Source organism: Benincasa hispida, chromosome 12 (assembly GCF_027475165.1).
Source record: "Benincasa hispida cultivar pf3 chromosome 12, pf3_genome.v1.1, whole genome shotgun sequence".
Lineage (NCBI taxonomy): Eukaryota > Viridiplantae > Streptophyta > Magnoliopsida > Cucurbitales > Cucurbitaceae > Benincasa > Benincasa hispida.
Genome location: NC_143489.1, coordinates 37,270,709 through 37,287,932, shown reverse-complemented (window position 1 = coordinate 37,287,932; position 17,224 = coordinate 37,270,709). Strand labels below are relative to the sequence as shown.

The window sequence follows — 17,224 nt, the reverse complement described above, 5'->3', positions numbered from 1 at the left end:
TATTTGATATATATTTACTTTCACATTCTCCATAAAATTCACAACCGTGAGATCCATACTCAGCCTCGTGAAGCCTTGGACATATCATTCGGAAGGTGTTTGTATGGGTCAATATCAAGGTGAATGAAGAAAGTATTTATAGTAAGTGGGAGAAGGATATGTGTCAACATACCCTACTGTCTCTTTATTAGTTTTCATCGTGAGATTTCATACTCGGTCTCATGGTGCCCTGGGCACACCCTCCCCTTGGAAGGTGTTTGTATGGAATCAATATCATAGCAAACTCCAGAAATGGATAGGATCGCGTTAGTTTTTGCACTAATATTGTCCTTCCCTTCGGCAAACTTATTAGGGTAGAGCTCTGGGATCTAAAATAAAGGATTACACTTACAAGAATCATTAAGTAAGTTAATTCTTTATTGACCAAAATAATGATAACTAAACACTATAGGAATAAGAGTTATTTCGGTGTATTGTTTGATTGAGAATGTTTCAATTCAGTGAAGGAATAACCGACTACCATTCGATAGCTTTTAGTTCTGAATCACTAAAGTATCGATGCAAATATTAATGAATGTGGATTTTCATTATTTTCTTTGCTAAATTTGATTTGGTTTTTTCAAAAAGTGATGCATTTTTGTAATTAATTTAAAATTTGTTTATTTCAACAATTAAATATGTCTAATGTTGTCATGACGACACTCTATGCTAAGAAAACATAATCAATACTATGCTGGTGATTGACAATTTACATTTTGTCTTTGTTAAGGAATGTCCTCAACATGCCTGAACCTGATACACCATGAAACATTTGTAATGCTTATGACAAATGGATTAAGGCCAATGATAAGGTCAATGTCTACATCTTGGAAAGTTTGTTTGAAGTCTTGGCCAAGAAACACGAGAGCATGGTTTCTTATGAGATCATGAGTTCACTGCGAGAGATACTCAGACAAAAATCCACTCAACTCAAGCATGAAGCTCTCAAAATCATCTTCAATGCGTGTATGAAAGGAAGAATCCTAGTTTGGGAACATGTTCTCAATATGATGGTTCAATTTAATGTTGCTGAGATGAATGGGCTATCATAGATGAGTCCCGTCAGGTTAGCTTTATTTTGGATTCTCTTCCAAAGAGTTTCCTGCATTTTTGTAGTAATGCTATCATGAACAAGATAAACTATAACCTTACAACTCTTCTCAATGAACTGAAAACTTATCAGTCCTTAATGAAAAATAAAGGATAGGTAGAAGAGGCAAAAGTTGCCTGAAGAAACATCCAAAAGGATCAAACCTCTGGGAGTAAGAATGAAGTTTCTTCTTCTAGCTCTAAGAACTTCAAGAAGAAGAGTAGTGTAAGGAGAATAAAGTTGCCCCTATTGCCTCCTAGAAGAAAGGGAAAAAGGCTAGGGTTGCAGACAAAACTTTTTTTTCATTACAACCAGGACGGGCATTGAAAGAAGAACTACCCCAAGTACTTTGATGAGAAGAAGAAAGCCAAAGAAGGTAAATCTGATTTATTTGTCTTAGAAACCTGTTTAGGGGAAAATGATGATTCTGCCTGAATAATTGATTCAGGAGCCATTAATCACATTTGTTCTTCTTTATAGGAATTAGTTCCTAGAGGTAGCTGGACGAGGGCGAGATGACCATGAAGGTCGGGAATGGTGAATTCGTTTCATCCGTTTATGTTAGGAGCATTAGATTACTTTTTAGGAAATATTTTTTATTGTTGGACAATGTTTATATAGTTTCTAATGCTAAAAAGAACCTGATTTTGAAAGAGTTAACAACAAATATGCAAAAGTAATTTGGATCTTAAGCACTCTAACTATATTAATTTTGAGGATCAAGCATGCATGTTCATAATGTAAGTTAGGGTTTGAGAAAACAACCTTCGTAGAATTCAAAATTTCAGCAACTTTTTGGTTAATTCTGATCTTAAACTCGTCATTGACCACCGCTAGACTCTTCCCTACTATTTTTCGGCCTTAAAATGGATTGTGGGATTCATCTTCTTGGTTAAGCGATCGTTTAGTTACGCTCAGGCATTAAGCGATCGTCTATGCAAAGGTAAACAATCGTTTAGGAAATCGCGTGTGATTGTTTAGGAAAGTGCGGGTGTGCGATCGTTTAGGAAAGCGCGGGTGTGCGATCGTTTAGTAAGCGGGCGCTATTGTATAGGCTCTCAACACTAAGTGATAGAAGGCTTACATACCGTGAGCGATTATGCGTCTCTCATTCAAACAAAATGAAAACAATTTTCATTTTATTCTTCAGTTACTAAAACTGAATTGAGCATCCCACTAACACATGAATTTGGAGAAAACGGTGGGCAATTATCTCATAACCGTCCAATTAATAAAAATAAAAAAATATAATCATATTATATTCATAACCTATAGTTTGATATCATATATCAACTATAGTGTTTTTCCTCTACTTGATATAAATCAACTTGATATAAATCATATTTATATCCAATTTCCTCCAAAATAATGTATCTCATACATTTAGTCAATCATATCGTATATAATTAACCAGTTCAGTCATATCATATATAATCAAACTCCCTCCTATCAATTTGAACATTTCAAACTGACCCAAAAACTGATTCTCAACTTACATCCAAGCTACTAAAGAGACCTAATGGACCTATGGCTCAAAGCTTCAATGGTACGTGAATAGCTGACTAAACTTTTTAGCCACGAGATCCACCATCCGTTAATTGCCAGACATTCCACTAAAGACTGACAGTTGAACTCTTCTTACCACAAATATATTTTTGTGTCCATCGGATATAACCAATCATGAATACGATAACCCTTCACAGATGCTCGTAAGTACAGTTGGGCCAATTTATCGTTTTGCCCCTATAGTTACATCTCACTCCTTAAGTACCACTAATCCCTCTAATGAACAATACAATATAGTCCAACTATGTGTGAACACCTCTTGGGGCATGAAAAGGTGTGTGGCGCCACATCGTTTAAATCTTGGAATCAACCCTTAAGGGAGCTATTTATCTACTTACCCCTGCTTTCAGGAAGGAGTGAATTCCATCTTGTGTAGCTGAATTTCCAACTCCCAACTCAGACGAATCCCTAAAGTGGTAGGTTTGAGTCAGCAACCTGGGCACTCGCACCCATGCAAATCAAAGAAACGCCCTTAATGGCAGGAGTTCTCAACTCACTCAGGATTGAGGTCATGTTACCTATGGTCATCCTAGTGAAGTGAGGTCTCTATCATGAACGGTGTTATATAACGAGACGTTAACTCTTCGTGGTTAAGTCTTATACAAACTTTTTGTATAGGACACCCCCACTCGTATGTCCTCTACACGAATGATCAGGATCAGACCATCTGTGACAAGTCACAACACTTGTAACTATTCCACAAAGCGGGCCGCATCCGTAGCGTTACCAGGATAAGGTTTCCGTCCTATATCCATATACTACAGACCATTTTGGTTATCACTTAAGACATGATCTACTTGTATGTCACCACATACATGCTTAAGTTACATAAAGACAATAAGGGATTTTAGTTTATTGGTTTGTGGTAAAGCAAATAAGACAACCAGATGAGCAAAACCATGAAATGAAGTAAATATCATATATTATACGTCACAATCGTTTGTACAAACTGTTTATAAACTACAGGACATGAGATTTTAGGGCATCAACCCCAATAGAGGGTTTAGAGGAGGACGATCAGTTGACCCTCATAGATTTGTTGGTGAATGATATTTAGCGAGCAGACGGTTTTCTAGCCATTCCACCACCATTAAGGAAAAGGTATTGTGTGCGTTTGTTGAGCAAGACTAACTAATTTTTTTGTCGGAGTTTGCAAGTTGGTTTGTTATTAGTTTTTGTAACTTCCCCTAGTCTCTTATTCCATAGGTTTTTAATATTTGTTGATTTTTTGTGACATGTACGAATGACCCATGTTATGTGGCCCTTTGATATGGATGAAAATATTTCTAACCAAGTTGTAAAATGGTCATGTATAGGACCATCAAATTATGTAATATCTTTTGAGGGGAATAAATTTAATGAATTTCATATCCGGTCTAATTTTTTTATTTTATCAGTGGAATGAATTTAATTTATTTCATATCCGGTCTAAATTAATATCATTTTGTAAAACCATTTGGTTTTTTTTGATGAGAAGTTTAGAATGAATAATATAAAATTGAACTGTATACCATATCTTAAGATTGAAAAGAATAAAAAAAATGCAATCAATGTCTTATTCCAAATAGGATGGATACAATAATTGGATTATAAGATTAAAAAAGAAAAAAAAGTGTTTATACAGGTAAATTATTATAGAGTACAAAAACTGAACCAGATAGTATTGACATAACAACTCTGCACATCCAAGCACAGACATATGAACTCAGATATAACAACTCTGCACTAGGATTGGCAAAATTTCCCACGGGCCCCGTCTCGATCGGGGTGGGGAATCCCCGGTTTGACCCCATCCTTGGTCAAACCGGGAAAATTTTTCGGGGCCTCGTCCAGGGATGGGGACGGTATTCCCGCCTCGACCCCGACCCTGATTAATCCCCGATCCCGATTTGATATATTTATATTTTAAATATTTTATAAATATATAAAATAACTTATTTATATGTATGTTTATAATATATAGACTTATAGTGTTGTGGAGCCCAATATTAAATATCTAAATTCTAAATCTAAGCCCAAATTTTAATCAAAATTTAAATAAAATTTTAATTAAAAATGGGGAATGCCCACAGGGAATTAGTAGGGGATTCCCCGCGGGAAACGGGGAATGGATCCCTGCGGGGACCTCGTTTCCTCGACGGAGAATCCCCACCCTCGTCTCCGCCTTTAAATAACGGGGATGGGGGAGAATTTCCCTCATGAGGCCTAGGGATGCCCTCACCCCGACCCCGTTGCCAACCCTACTCTACACACCAAAACACATATATATCAACTCAAACATAACAACTCTGCACATCCAAATACAAACATATTAGTTCAGACATAACAACTATGCACACCCAAATACAGACATATTAATTCAGATATAACAACTCTGCACATCCAAATATCGAATTCCTATATCATCTTAGTGTTCCAAACACCCCCTTGAAATTAGAAACAGCAATTTTGGAGGAAATAACTTAGACTATCCCTTCGATTTCAATCTCACTCTCACCTTCTCGCTTTCTCCCTCTCCCTGCTTGACGCTGTTGCCGCCCCGCCGTCTCTCTCCATTCAGCGTCGCCGTCTCTCTCCATTCAGCGTCGCCGTCGCTCCTACCGGTTTCTCTCGATCTCCATCTAAGTCGCTTTTCACTTCAACTCACGTTAGAATTTGTCTAACGAAAGAAACAGGATGTTGCTTGCATATAGTTGGGTTTGATGTTAAGATCAAATGCTGTTCTGAATTTATTGGTTGAAAATCCCTTCTGTTCTAAAACTGTACATTGATTCTGGTCCATTATTACAGACCCATAACATCGGTTTGGTATTTTCCCCTCTTCTTTTGCACGATCCGAAATTGAGTCGAGAAAACCCTATTCTGCAATTCGCTAGGCTAGTTGTTTCTTTAACCTATCATTCTCAGATTCTTGATTCACTCCGCCGCTTTCTTCTTTCTCTTTTCCTTACACTTCTTCGGCATGTATTTTACTCTAATTTTTGTGTTGAACTTTTCTTATGCCATTCAAGTTGCATTCGTTGAGTTCAAGTGGGTTTTCGTTCAGGTAGAGGGAGCAACATGTTCTTCCACATAGTTTTGGAGAGGAATATGCAGCTACATCCACGACACTTTGGCCGTAACCTCCGTGACAACCTCGTCTCAAAACTTATGAAAGATGTTGAGGGCACTTGCAGGTTTGTTAACTGTTTTCCCTACCTTTTTGTATGCTAGAAAACTACTGTTGCTGTTATTTTCTTTTTGTTAACTCTAGAGGAAAATGCATGTGATAAGATGAAGTGCTGTCTTGGACTGGGTTCAGATGTTTGGGGAGTATCTGCAGTTATCTGGTTGTTAGAAATGGGGGCCTTGTCCTTTTCGTTTTGAGAACATGTGGCTTCAACACCCTTCATTTAAATCCCTGATTCCAAGTTGGTGGAGGGAGCCAGTGGTGGAAAGATGGGAGGGATTCAAATTTATGGGCAAGCTGAGAGCTTTGCAAAGGAAACTTAGAACGTGGAATAGAGAGGTTTTTGGTGACGTTAAAGTTCAGAAAGAGGAGCTTTTGGTTAAGATTAAGGGGTTTGATGATCTGGAGTTGGAAGGGCTCTTGGACGACTCTTTGAAAGGGGAAAGGGAGTCCCTAAGATCCTTTTTACGGAGGTGGTTAGGAAGGAAGCTTCTAACTGGAGGTAGAAAGTGAAGTAGGCGTGGGCCAAGGATGGGGATTGCAACACGTCGCTTTTTCATAGAGTGATGAGTGGCCAGAAGAATAGGAATAGAATTGGACCCTTGGTTACTGTTTCAGGGGAGATTTTAAAGGAGAAGATGAGGTTGAGGAGGAAGTGATTGGTTTTTTCTCTAAGTTGTATGGTTTGGAGGTTTCGGCTAAGCCTTTTGTGTAAGGGATTAACTGGAACCCAATTTCTAATGAGGATAAGGACAGGTTGTTTGAGCCTTTTACTATCGAGGAGATTAAAATGGCTGTTTCTGGAAGTGATAGCTCAAAATCTCCAAGGCCGGATGGGTTTGCTATGACCTTTTATCAAGAGAATTGGTCTCTGGTGAAGGAGGGTTTGTCAAAGTGTTCCAGGAGTTTTGGGAAAGGGGGATCTTAAATAACTCTTTGTCTGGAACGTATGTTTGTTTGATCCTGATCTTGAAGGAGTCAGTGACTTGGCCCTTGGGTTAAGGACTTTAGGCTAATTAGTTTTATAACGAGCGTGTACAAAATTCTTGCAAAAGTTTTGGCGAATCGGCTAAAGAGGGTTCTTTCGTTGACGATCTCAGAAGCACAAGGGGCTTTTGTGGCGGGTAGACAAATTTTGGATCAAGCCTTGATTGCTAATGAGGCGATTGAGGACTATAGAGCTAGTAAGAAGGAAGAGGTTGTTTAAGATCGGTTTTGAAAAAGCATATGACCATGTGGATTGGAATTTCCTGGATAAGGTGTTGGATAGTTAAGGTTTTGGTTATAAGTGGCGTATGTGGATGTGGGGTTGTCTAAGGAATGTGAGCTATTCCTTTCTCATCAATGGGAGCCCTGGGGAAAAGTGATGGCGTTGAGAGGTCTGAGGCAGGGAGACCCTCTTTTCCCTTTTCTTTTTCTCCATGTTGTGGAAATCCAGTAGAATGGTGAGTAAGTGTGTCGAAGGAAATATCATTGAGCCATTTGAGGTGGGGAAGGAAAGGGTGGCCCTTTCCCATCTTCAATTTGTAGATGGCACTCTCTTCTTTTGCTCTAAAAATGTTAATTTGTTCTTGATGCTGAATCACGTTTTGGCCTTCTTTGGGAGATGTTTGGTTTGAAGATTAATAGGGGTAAGTGTTGTGTCTTGGATATCAATAGTGAAGGGGATAAGATAAGAAGGTGGGCTGAGTGGATTGGTTGTGAGGTTGGGAGCCTTCCTTCTTCTTACTTGGGTCTCCCTTTCAGGGTTAATTCAAAGTGTGTTTCCTTGTGGGATCTCGTGATGGACAAAGTTCGTAGTAGGTTGGTCTCTTGGTAAAAGGGTATCTTTTCTAAACCGGGACGTCTTACTCTGATTAAGTTTGTCTTGAGTGGCATTCTGGTTTATTTCTTTTCTTTCTTTAGAGCTCTGGCTGAGGTGTTTAAGCGTTTGGAGAGGCTGATATGTGACTTCCTTTGGGATGGGATTGATGAAGGAAAAGGCTTGCACCTTATTAGATGGGAGGTTATTGAAAAAAACCAGCTTCTTTTGGAGGTTTAGAAATAGGGAATCTAAGGAATCATAACAAAGCCTTTTTAGCCAAATGGCTACGGAGCTTCTCCTCTAAGCCCAATTCTCTTTGGCGAAGGATTATTGTTAGTAAACATGATAGTCATCCTTTCAAATGGATGGAAAAAGGGATTAAAGGTACCTACCGAAATCTTTGAAAAGATATTTCAAGAGAGCTCCCTACTTTTGCTTCTTGGGTTCGGTGTATGGTGGGGGATGGGAGAGAGACGTACGTTTGGGAAGATAACTAGGTGGGGGAGAGATCTCTTTATGGGTTATTCCCTCGGTTGTATCATCTATCTTCTTTTAAATACCATTTTATGGCCGATTTTCCTGTGTGGACATGCATGGAGCTCTTGCTCGTTTCCCTTGGGGTTTTTTCGTGCTCTTTCTGATAGGGAAACGACGGATGTGGTTGCTCTCCTCTCTATTCTTGAGAGTCATCCCTTCCGTCTTGGGAGGAGAGATGTGAGAATTTAGAGCCTTAATCCTTTGGATAGGTTCTCGTGCAAGTTTTCCATCCAATGTTTGGTTAATCCTTCTCCTTTGGGTGAGTCGGTCTTTTCATTGCTATGGAGGATTAAGATCCCTAGAAAGGTTAGACTCTTTACTTGGCAGGTTCTTCACGGCCGGATTAGTATGTCGGATAGGCTTGTTAGGAAGATGCCATTGATGATTGGGCCTTTTTGCTGTATTCTTTGTCGGAAGGCGTAGGAAGACTACTAGACTAGAATCATATTCTTTGGCGCTATGAGATTGCGAGCTTTGTCTAGGACTATTTTTTCCAGACGTTTGGTTTGATGTGTGCTTGTCACAGAGATGTTAGAGATATGATTGAGGAGTTCCTCCTCAATCCGCTTTTTGGAGAGAGAGAGGTCGTTTTCTCTGGCTAGCTAGTGTTTGTGCTATTATTTAGGTGTTGTAGGGTGAGAGGAATGGTAGGGTGTTTAGGGGGGTTGAGAGGGATGTTGGAGAAAGTTGGTCTCTTGTTTGTTTTCATGTTTCACATTGGGCTTCGATTTCGAATGTATTTTTGTAATTATTCTATAGACATGATATTATATAGTTGGAGACCCTTCTTGTAGACAGAGTCCCCTTTTTGTGGGTTGAGTTTTTGTTCGTCCGTTTTTTTTTTTGCCCATTTTTCCTCAATGAAAGCTGTTCTTATTAAAAAAAAATTGAAAAAAAGATGAAGTGCTAGATTTGATCTTGGATTATGAAGTCGCTAGGTGGCATCCCATTAGCTTTATTTCACCTGTAAGGCGGCAATTATATGATTTCTTTCGTTCTATTTAACTTTTCTTCAGTGTTTTTAATGGATGATGTAATAATGTGAACATATTGTTAATATGTTTGATATAGAGGGGTTGGACATCTGAGAAACATGTGAAAACTGAAAAGATAGTTTTTTTTAATAGACATCTCAGATTTTTACATTAGTTGTTTCAATAAACATCCAACTCTCATTGAAGCAATTAAAACTTCCAAGTTACAATGAGGTGATGAACAAAAGTTCAGATTACTAATTGGGCCATTGATGTTGGTGGTCAAATATTAAGAAAAATTTTTATTTGTCTATACTAGACATGTTTTTAGTTTTTAAATCTTGATTAGAAATGTTCAAAGAAGTGAGAATTACAAAAAAAGGGCTAGGATGGTATTGGGTCACACTCCATTGATATTAGAATTAGGGTGATTTTTTCTTGGGTCATTGACCTTTCTGTTTTATGAACGTGAGATCTTTACTGTTCAAACCAGGGGAAGACATTCTCCTCTAACACCATGCACATTGGCTCAAATTGCCTTAATGGGATAGTGGGAGAATAACTTATGTCTGATGGTGGTTTAAATTTTGTTTCCAAGCATTTTTCCTGTGTTGCATGGTATAATAAAATTCTATTCCGATGCATGTACATGTCCGTTCATCTTTATCAAAATAAACAAAATTTTAAAAAAGCATGTCAGTTCATGAACCGATGAAAGCAAATAAAAACAGTTTGATGGATGATATTTCTTTTAAAAGTTCAATGCATTTCTCAAGTAGTGAACGGTTAGAGGGATTTCGTTATTGAAAAACTTTTATACGTTGACACAGCGGCCGGCATGGATTCGTAGTGGCCATTACAGGAATTGAGAATATTGGGAAAGGATTGATTCGTGATGGGACAGGTTTTGTCACTTTTCCCGTTAAATACCAATGTGTTGTGTTTAGACCATTCAAGGGAGAAATTTTAGAAGCAGTTGTTACTATGGTAAACAAGGTATGTATACGACACCTTTTTGTTATCTAGAAAGTAATTAATGAATTTATTTTAAATAATAAATACATTAATGACTTCAACTGCAACTATCGTAGATGGGTTTCTTTGCTGAAGCTGGACCTGTTCAGATTTTTGTTTCAAACCATGTAAGTACACATTTGTAGCCTATTTCAATTATTATCTTTTTCCTCTTTGGCTCTCTGTTGTTACAAGCCACCAAGTATCTTGGGGCTTAGATATTTCTTAACAGTTTTATGAAATCTATGAAACTGCTCTTTACCAAATAAATGTGTGGGGGTGGCACCGCATGGTAGTGATGCTCAGAGGGGTTCCTTATGGCAATAAAAAACTTGTCACGTTGCCCACTAAATTGTGCGGTGTATTTAGTGAGAAATGAGAAAAATGGATTTTAAAAATATTGAAAGAGATTGGAAATTTGATATGAATGCTATCACTAACTTTTGTAGTGTTCGTTGTGCAGTGAAGTATTTAAGCAATCAAACACTTCTTCTCAACTTTCTAGTTTGTTGCTTTGATATTTTCTCAGGGATGTTATGCCATGAGATACAATCTTATTCTCAGCAATACAAACACATGTATTTTATGCTCAACAACCCTATAACAAAATTTTCATTTCCAAGCCTTTCAAATCAGTGCAAATCATATATGTCCTGGGCTACGAACATCATCTTATTTGTAATGAATTTATTTGCTAGCTTTCCATTATGAGACTTCGTTGTGCTTACCAATCTTAGGCTAATGATCCATGTCAATATACAAAATATAAATGGGACAAAGACCTTCTACTTGAATTTACTCCCACTAAACGGAATTTGCGACAGCATCTTGGCTTTTATTCCTATCATTTATCATATATTTTCCCCCATTAATGTGCTGAACTTTCACTGAAGTTATCTCACATCTTGTGTTTCAGTTGATACCAGATGATATGGAGTTTCAGTCCGGAGATGTGCCAAACTATACCACTTCGGATGGATCAGTATACTTCTATTTTACATGGATTCTCTAACATAGACTGATAAAGCTCTCTTGTTGTGTTAAATTTACTGAATTATTTTTGTTCTCTCATAGGTTAAGATTCAGAAGGACAGTGAAGTTCGATTGAAGATAATTGGGACTCGAGTAGATGCAACTGAAATTGTAGTGCCTTCTCTTCCTTATTTAGTATTGTTTCTTTCAAAATTTATTTGTTCTTTCCGTCCTCTGCATGATGTAATGTTAATTTTTCTTTTCTATGCAAATATAGTTTTTAGACTTCATCCTGAGTAATTTAAAACGTTTTTCTTTTTATCTCAGTTTCGGAGTAGGTGATATGTTGATATTTTAATGATAAGAAAGATATAATATATATATTGACTTAGCGAATTTTAGTTATGAGATTCTTTTTAACTTTTTAGATGAAAGTTCAAAAGTTGTGTCCAGTGGATCTATTTAGTATATATTCTCTTAAACGGTGAAAATATTCAAAAGATGACAACTCCTTGTTAGTTGCTTTTGTGACTTTGGTAGAATTTGTGTGCCATTATCAAATTTGGGATCTGCTGTGTCTCGTTTAACTATTGCTTTTGCTTGCAGTTTTGTATTGGAACCATAAAAGATGACTTCTTGGGTGTGATCAATGACCCTTCCGCAGCTTAGCTCTTCATCTTGTTCAAGAAATTCTTCCTTGAATTGGAGTTGTCAGTTTGCATATTAGGAAAAAAATCACTGGGAAAAAAAAATCTAATTTTGTTGTATATAATTTCTCATTTTTCAACTGTTTATCTTTTTAGTTATACGGATCCTTACGCCAATTACTTGTTATGTTGGTATTTGGAATGAGAAACGTTTTCATATGAGTCCTATAGTTTGGTGAAAGTTAGAATGTAGTCTTTGTAGTTCTTAACCTTTATAGTTTAATCAATTCTATAAATTGCCCTAATTGTTTTGATATAATTTTTCACTAATAATCTTTATTTATTGAAAGCATTACATTCCTCTTTAATATGAGTTTATTTTATTTTGAGAAAAATACCTTTTTGGTTTTTAGGTTTGAGGTCTAATTTCAATTTGGTTTTTAAGTTTCAAAATGTTATATATTTAGTCATTAGATATTGAGTTTGGTTTTTATTTAGTCAACAATGTTATAATTTAATCTTTGGTATTTGATTTTTGTTTCAATTTGGTTTTTATGTTTCAAGTTTTACATTTTTAACTTTGATTTTTTACTCCATACTCATTTCTTAATAAATTTAAAAGAATTATAATTAATCAAGTTTCATTATTTTTCATCACTTTTAAAATTAAATTTAAATTTTGCTTCATAATTATTTTTAATTAATTAAAAGATTGACGTTAATAATCTTAAAAATGTAAAATCTTGAAACATAGTGATTAAATTTAAACAAAAGGTAAAATTGTAACATTTTAAACTCAAAACTTAGGACTAAATGCGTAGATTTTGAAACTATCAAATAGAAATTAGACTCGAAATCTAGGGATAAAAAATATATTTTTCGGATAAAGTATATAGTTTTAACTGTCAAATCCCGCCGTTGTTTAATTTCACTCTATTTGACCTCCTCAACATTAGCACCACTACAACCATTGCCACTTCAACACCTCTGCTTCCAAGCTCGATGACACTTCCTTGTCACCTTCCCACCGTATCACTGAATTGAACAAATTACAAACAAACAATGTTACTATCTCAATCTCAAATCTCATCGACGAGGGTTAAGTTTAAAATTAAATGTGGTTTGGGTAAATTGTGAACTAAATCACAACCTATTGCTTTGATTTAATTTGGTCTAAAGAATATTACAAACTGTCTTGAACCAATCAATTGTTTCACTTCTAAGCACTCGTAGTTCTTTGTTTTAAGGAAAAAAAGACGTGGTAATCTAAAGGGATGTTCTTAGACTAATGTATCACATTAACATCCTATTACTATGCTTATGAATTAAAATAATATTAAAAGAATTTGATAGAACTAAATTTACTAATTTTGACTTCAATTTCTAAAATTAGTTAAACATTGCACTTTTTTTTAGAAGTTAATGTCATAACTATTTTATTTTTTGTTTTTGTTTTTGAAAATTAAGTCTATAAGCATTATTTCCACATCCAAATTTCTTTCTTTGTTACCTCATTTTCTCCGATAGTTTAAAAAATCAAACCAAATTTTCAAAACAAAAAAAAGTATTCTTAAAAAATTGTTTCTATTTTTGGAATTTGGCTAAGAAATCTTTATACTTAAAGGTTTAATTTTAAAAAACTAAAAAAAAACGGTTGCCAAACGGGACCTGAATTATTGCAGTTAATCGTAATAATCATAATTAAATAATTCTTGGTCCTCTTTGTCTATTGTGAACTATTTTCTATATCTTAAATTTTCTTGCATGGCATAAATGGATTTGAGTGGTTGAAAATCTTGTAGATGTTATTCTTGATCCTTCTCCTTCTTCTCCTTCTCCTTCTCTCTCGTTTTCAGTTGATACTTCTTCAACAGCTTGGAAACAAAGTTGTAATGGCGAGCTGATACTGGATGGTCTCTTTACCTGTTCAAGGTTCCACTTCTCTATGGATTCTTCTCCAAGAACAAATTATTGAAATATACACTTGATTTTGGATTATAATTATTTGGGCCTAGTACAAGACAAAAGCCTAGTTTCTAGAAGTATTAATTATTAAAATATTATAAAGAAATTATATGGATAAGATACTTAGAGCATTTTGTAGGATTCGTCGGAACATATGAGAAAGAATAGTCTAGATAAATATTTGTAACCACTAGATCATGAATGTGTTGATAAAATTCTAGCCATAGATTTAAGTGTGCAAACTACTATAAATAGGAGGAATGTGCTACTATTAGTATCGAGGAAAAAAAATATAGAAGTTGATATGAACCCTCATACATCAAATTATTATTTATATTTTTTTAATAATCTTGATGCAATTTTAGCATTTTACAATTTTACATTTAAGTAGAGTAGTTTAGCCTTTTTATGTTGCATTTAAGCTTTACTATTAGGTTGTTTTAATGATTTGAGTTTTAACCTTTGTGCTTGGTTTTAAGGTTAGCCTGAGAGCTTCCTAAATTTAGGATTCATTTGAGTTGCATGTCAAAACCATTCAAGTGTTCGAATCTTGGGCTAGTAATTTATTCTTTGTTTAAGATATTTGATCTTAAGGCAATCCGTGTCTAACCTAATCATTAGTGTTAAAATCATATTGATTTAAGGGTTTTATTGATTGAGAATTAGGGTTTTTTCATTCGAAAAGGTTTCTAATTTCAATTTGCTTAAAATTTCGTATCATTTGGCATCAGAGCTTAGGCGTTATCTTATATCCTGTAAATATTATCTAGAATTTCAGCTTTAGATTTTGTTTTGTTTTTATTTTGTTGTTATTTTGAAAAAACAAAAAAGAGAGAAGATTCCGCATTGAGATGTTGGTGTGGCTGTGATAATCGTTGGGAAGAAAATTGTCGAAGGAATTGGAAAAGGAATTCTGTCGGTTGCTTGCGGCAGAAATTTGGAAGAAAAAAAAAGGTAAATTCAAACTGGGCTTGAGAGTGTAGGCTGCATAATCGAAATTGGAAAAGAAAAATGGAGAAAAATTAGAGGGATCGAGAATGCTGGAGAATATGTGAAATCAGAGAGAGGAAATTGATGCTATATTTTCGATATTGGAAGATTATGCACTAACGTGGTGGAATCATTTATTATCGAAAAGGAGGAGAACTGGAAATCACGCAACGCTCTCATGGAAAGAAAACAAGGTTCTAATGAGAAAGCATTTTGTACTAACTCTTTTCATAAATTGCAAGTTTTGAAGCAAGGGAACAAAAGTGTGAACAATTACTATAAGGACATGTATTGCTTGAGGAGGTTAATATATTTGAGGATGAGGAAGTTACCATGGATCGATTCTACAACCGACTTAATGAGGAGATTGTTGAGATGCTTGCCGATCGTGAAGAAATTCGATCTTATGAGGATTTGGAAGAAATGGTGCATGTTGCCATCAAAATAGAAAGAAAACTCCAAAGGAGATCTTCAAGGTACACTAACTCTAAATCTACGTGGAAAAAGTTAGTTTATCTACTACATCTGAGCATTTTGATAAGGTCGGAAGTAGAAAAGAAAAACTTGATAATGTTGTATCTATGCATGATCATGATGTTTTGTCTAGTAAGTCATTAGATTGCAAGGAATCACATGATTGTAATCTTGGAACTGTTGTTGAACCACTTATTTTTAAAGAGGCATGTGATAGTGGTAGTGGAGTAGAGAAAGTAAATGGTAGTGAACTTGAAACTAGCGTACTTTGTGCTGCATTGCTAATCCATTAGAGTCCAAAGTAACTTTTGGACCTATTGTTGTATCATTGCTTCCAAGAGAAGTAAAACTTGATGTGTGTGAGTTGGAAAAGAAAATTCATGAGACTGTGGTAAAAGCAATAGAAACGTATGTTGAAGAAAAGTATGTGAGTAATACTCAGTTTATAGACAAAAATGAGAGAAGCAAAAAAAATGAGAGTTTAGAAATTTGTGAGGTTAACGAAAATGTTTGTTTTCTAATAGGCGAACTTTCACCAAGTTTTTCTACTTTATTCTGTGAGGTTTTGCAGGATGTTAAAGCTTTGACCATGAAGCAAAGTTCAATGATTGTGCTTAGTTCTTTTGATGGTCACAATTGGAATGAGAGTTGGAAAGATCAATATTCTTTTCAAAATAGACAAAATCCAAAACCAAGAGGAGTGCTAGGAAATTGACATCATTTTTTTTTTCTCATGAGTTCAAAATTGCTTTACAAAACTTTGACTTGGGTTTGAAGACGAATCCTTCAAAAGAAGAAGAGGATGATATGAACCACTTAAAAATCAAATTAGAATTTATATTTTATTTAATAATCTTGATGCAATTTTAGCATTTTCCAATTTTATCTTTTGTATGATATTTAAGTAGGGGTAATTTAGTATTTTTATGTTGCATTAGGGTTTTTATTGGGAGACTATTTAGGCCCTACTATTAGGATGTTTTAATAAGATTATGATGAATTGAGTTTTAGTCTTTGTACTTGTTTTCAAGATTAGTCAGAGAGTTTCTTGAATTTACAATTCATTTGAGTTGCATGCCAAGAACAGACGAGAAATTTGTTCTTTGATCTTAAGGCAATTCGTGTCTAACGTAATCCTTAGAATTGAAATCATATTGATTTGAGGGTTTTAGTGATTGAGAATTAAGATTTCTTCATCCGAAAGGGTATATTATTCCAATTCGCTAGGGATTTCATAAAAGAAGTGCTCAATAACACAAGTAACCTCTTTTTCATAATTTTTTTTTTCCAAATTACCTCCAACCTCCAAATATTTCATCTCTGAGCACTCTTTCGATACTCCTATCTACGAAGTACTGATTTCAGTATCAAATCTTCAAATCTACTTGGTTTCCCTTATTTTATCATTTTTAATGTTTATGATTTTGCGAGTTTCTTAGAAGATCAAACGATGTGAAATCCGTTTGGAAATGGAAGGTTTGTATGGGATGAAGCCAAGTACTCAACAACAAACCTCCTACTAGGAGTGTTCATGGGTTGGGTTGGATTGAGTTGAAAGACTTTTTAGACTAAACTCAATTGTTCGACTTGTAAATTTCTTCAACACAAATAACCCATATTAAAAAATGAACCCAACCCAACCCAATCATGAAATATGTGGGTTGGATTGGTTCAGGTTAATCGGGTCATTTATTTAAAATTTTGTTTTAAAAGGAAGCAAAACGTAAATATGTAAAAATCTAATTTAATTATTTCCATATATTGAATTAAAATTAACAACGCAATTTCAATTTATATAGTGAATTTTTTTTTCTAAAATACAAATAAACTACTTTTAAAAGTTGTTGAAGAATAAGTTACTCAAGAAATATTGAGATTAAATAAGATTAAAATCAATATACTTATAAATAATTGTGTTATAAGTAACAAAAAATATATATTTTAAAGTTAATAATAAATTCAAGTTGGTTCAGGTGAACTCAT

General features: G+C 35.1%; 1 protein-coding gene across 3 annotated transcripts; it reads left to right on the top strand.

The window, feature by feature from the left end:
* The first annotated feature begins 5,124 nt into the window (after positions 1 to 5,124).
* On the top strand, positions 5,125 to 12,117 carry LOC120092618 (DNA-directed RNA polymerase II subunit RPB7). Of its 3 annotated transcripts, none has more exons than XM_039050760.2 (7): positions 5,125 to 5,298; positions 5,742 to 5,871; positions 10,010 to 10,175; positions 10,271 to 10,321; positions 11,110 to 11,175; positions 11,268 to 11,336; positions 11,772 to 12,117. In XM_039050760.2, the coding sequence occupies exons 2-7, from the start codon at positions 5,756 to 5,758 to the stop codon at positions 11,832 to 11,834; spliced, it is 531 nt and encodes a 176-aa protein (XP_038906688.1). In that variant the 5' UTR covers positions 5,125 to 5,298; positions 5,742 to 5,755; the 3' UTR covers positions 11,835 to 12,117. The 3 variants fall into 3 exon arrangements, with proteins under 3 accessions (XP_038906688.1, XP_038906689.1, XP_038906690.1); XM_039050761.2 differs by having other exon boundaries at positions 5,155 to 5,571; XM_039050762.2 differs by lacking the exon at positions 5,125 to 5,298 and adding an exon at positions 5,499 to 5,655.
* Positions 12,118 to 17,224: the final 5,107 nt, after the last annotated feature.

Excerpts from the sequence above, each read along its gene's own strand:
- LOC120092618 (XM_039050760.2), top strand. The coding sequence starts at position 5,756 with ATGTTCTTCCACATAGTTTTGGAGAGGAATATGCAGCTACATCCACGA. Across the intron at positions 5,872-10,009 it reads GATGTTGAGGGCACTTGCAG|CGGCCGGCATGGATTCGTAG; the intron begins GTTTGTTAACTG and ends ACGTTGACACAG. Across the intron at positions 10,322-11,109 it reads AGATTTTTGTTTCAAACCAT|TTGATACCAGATGATATGGA; the intron begins GTAAGTACACAT and ends CTTGTGTTTCAG.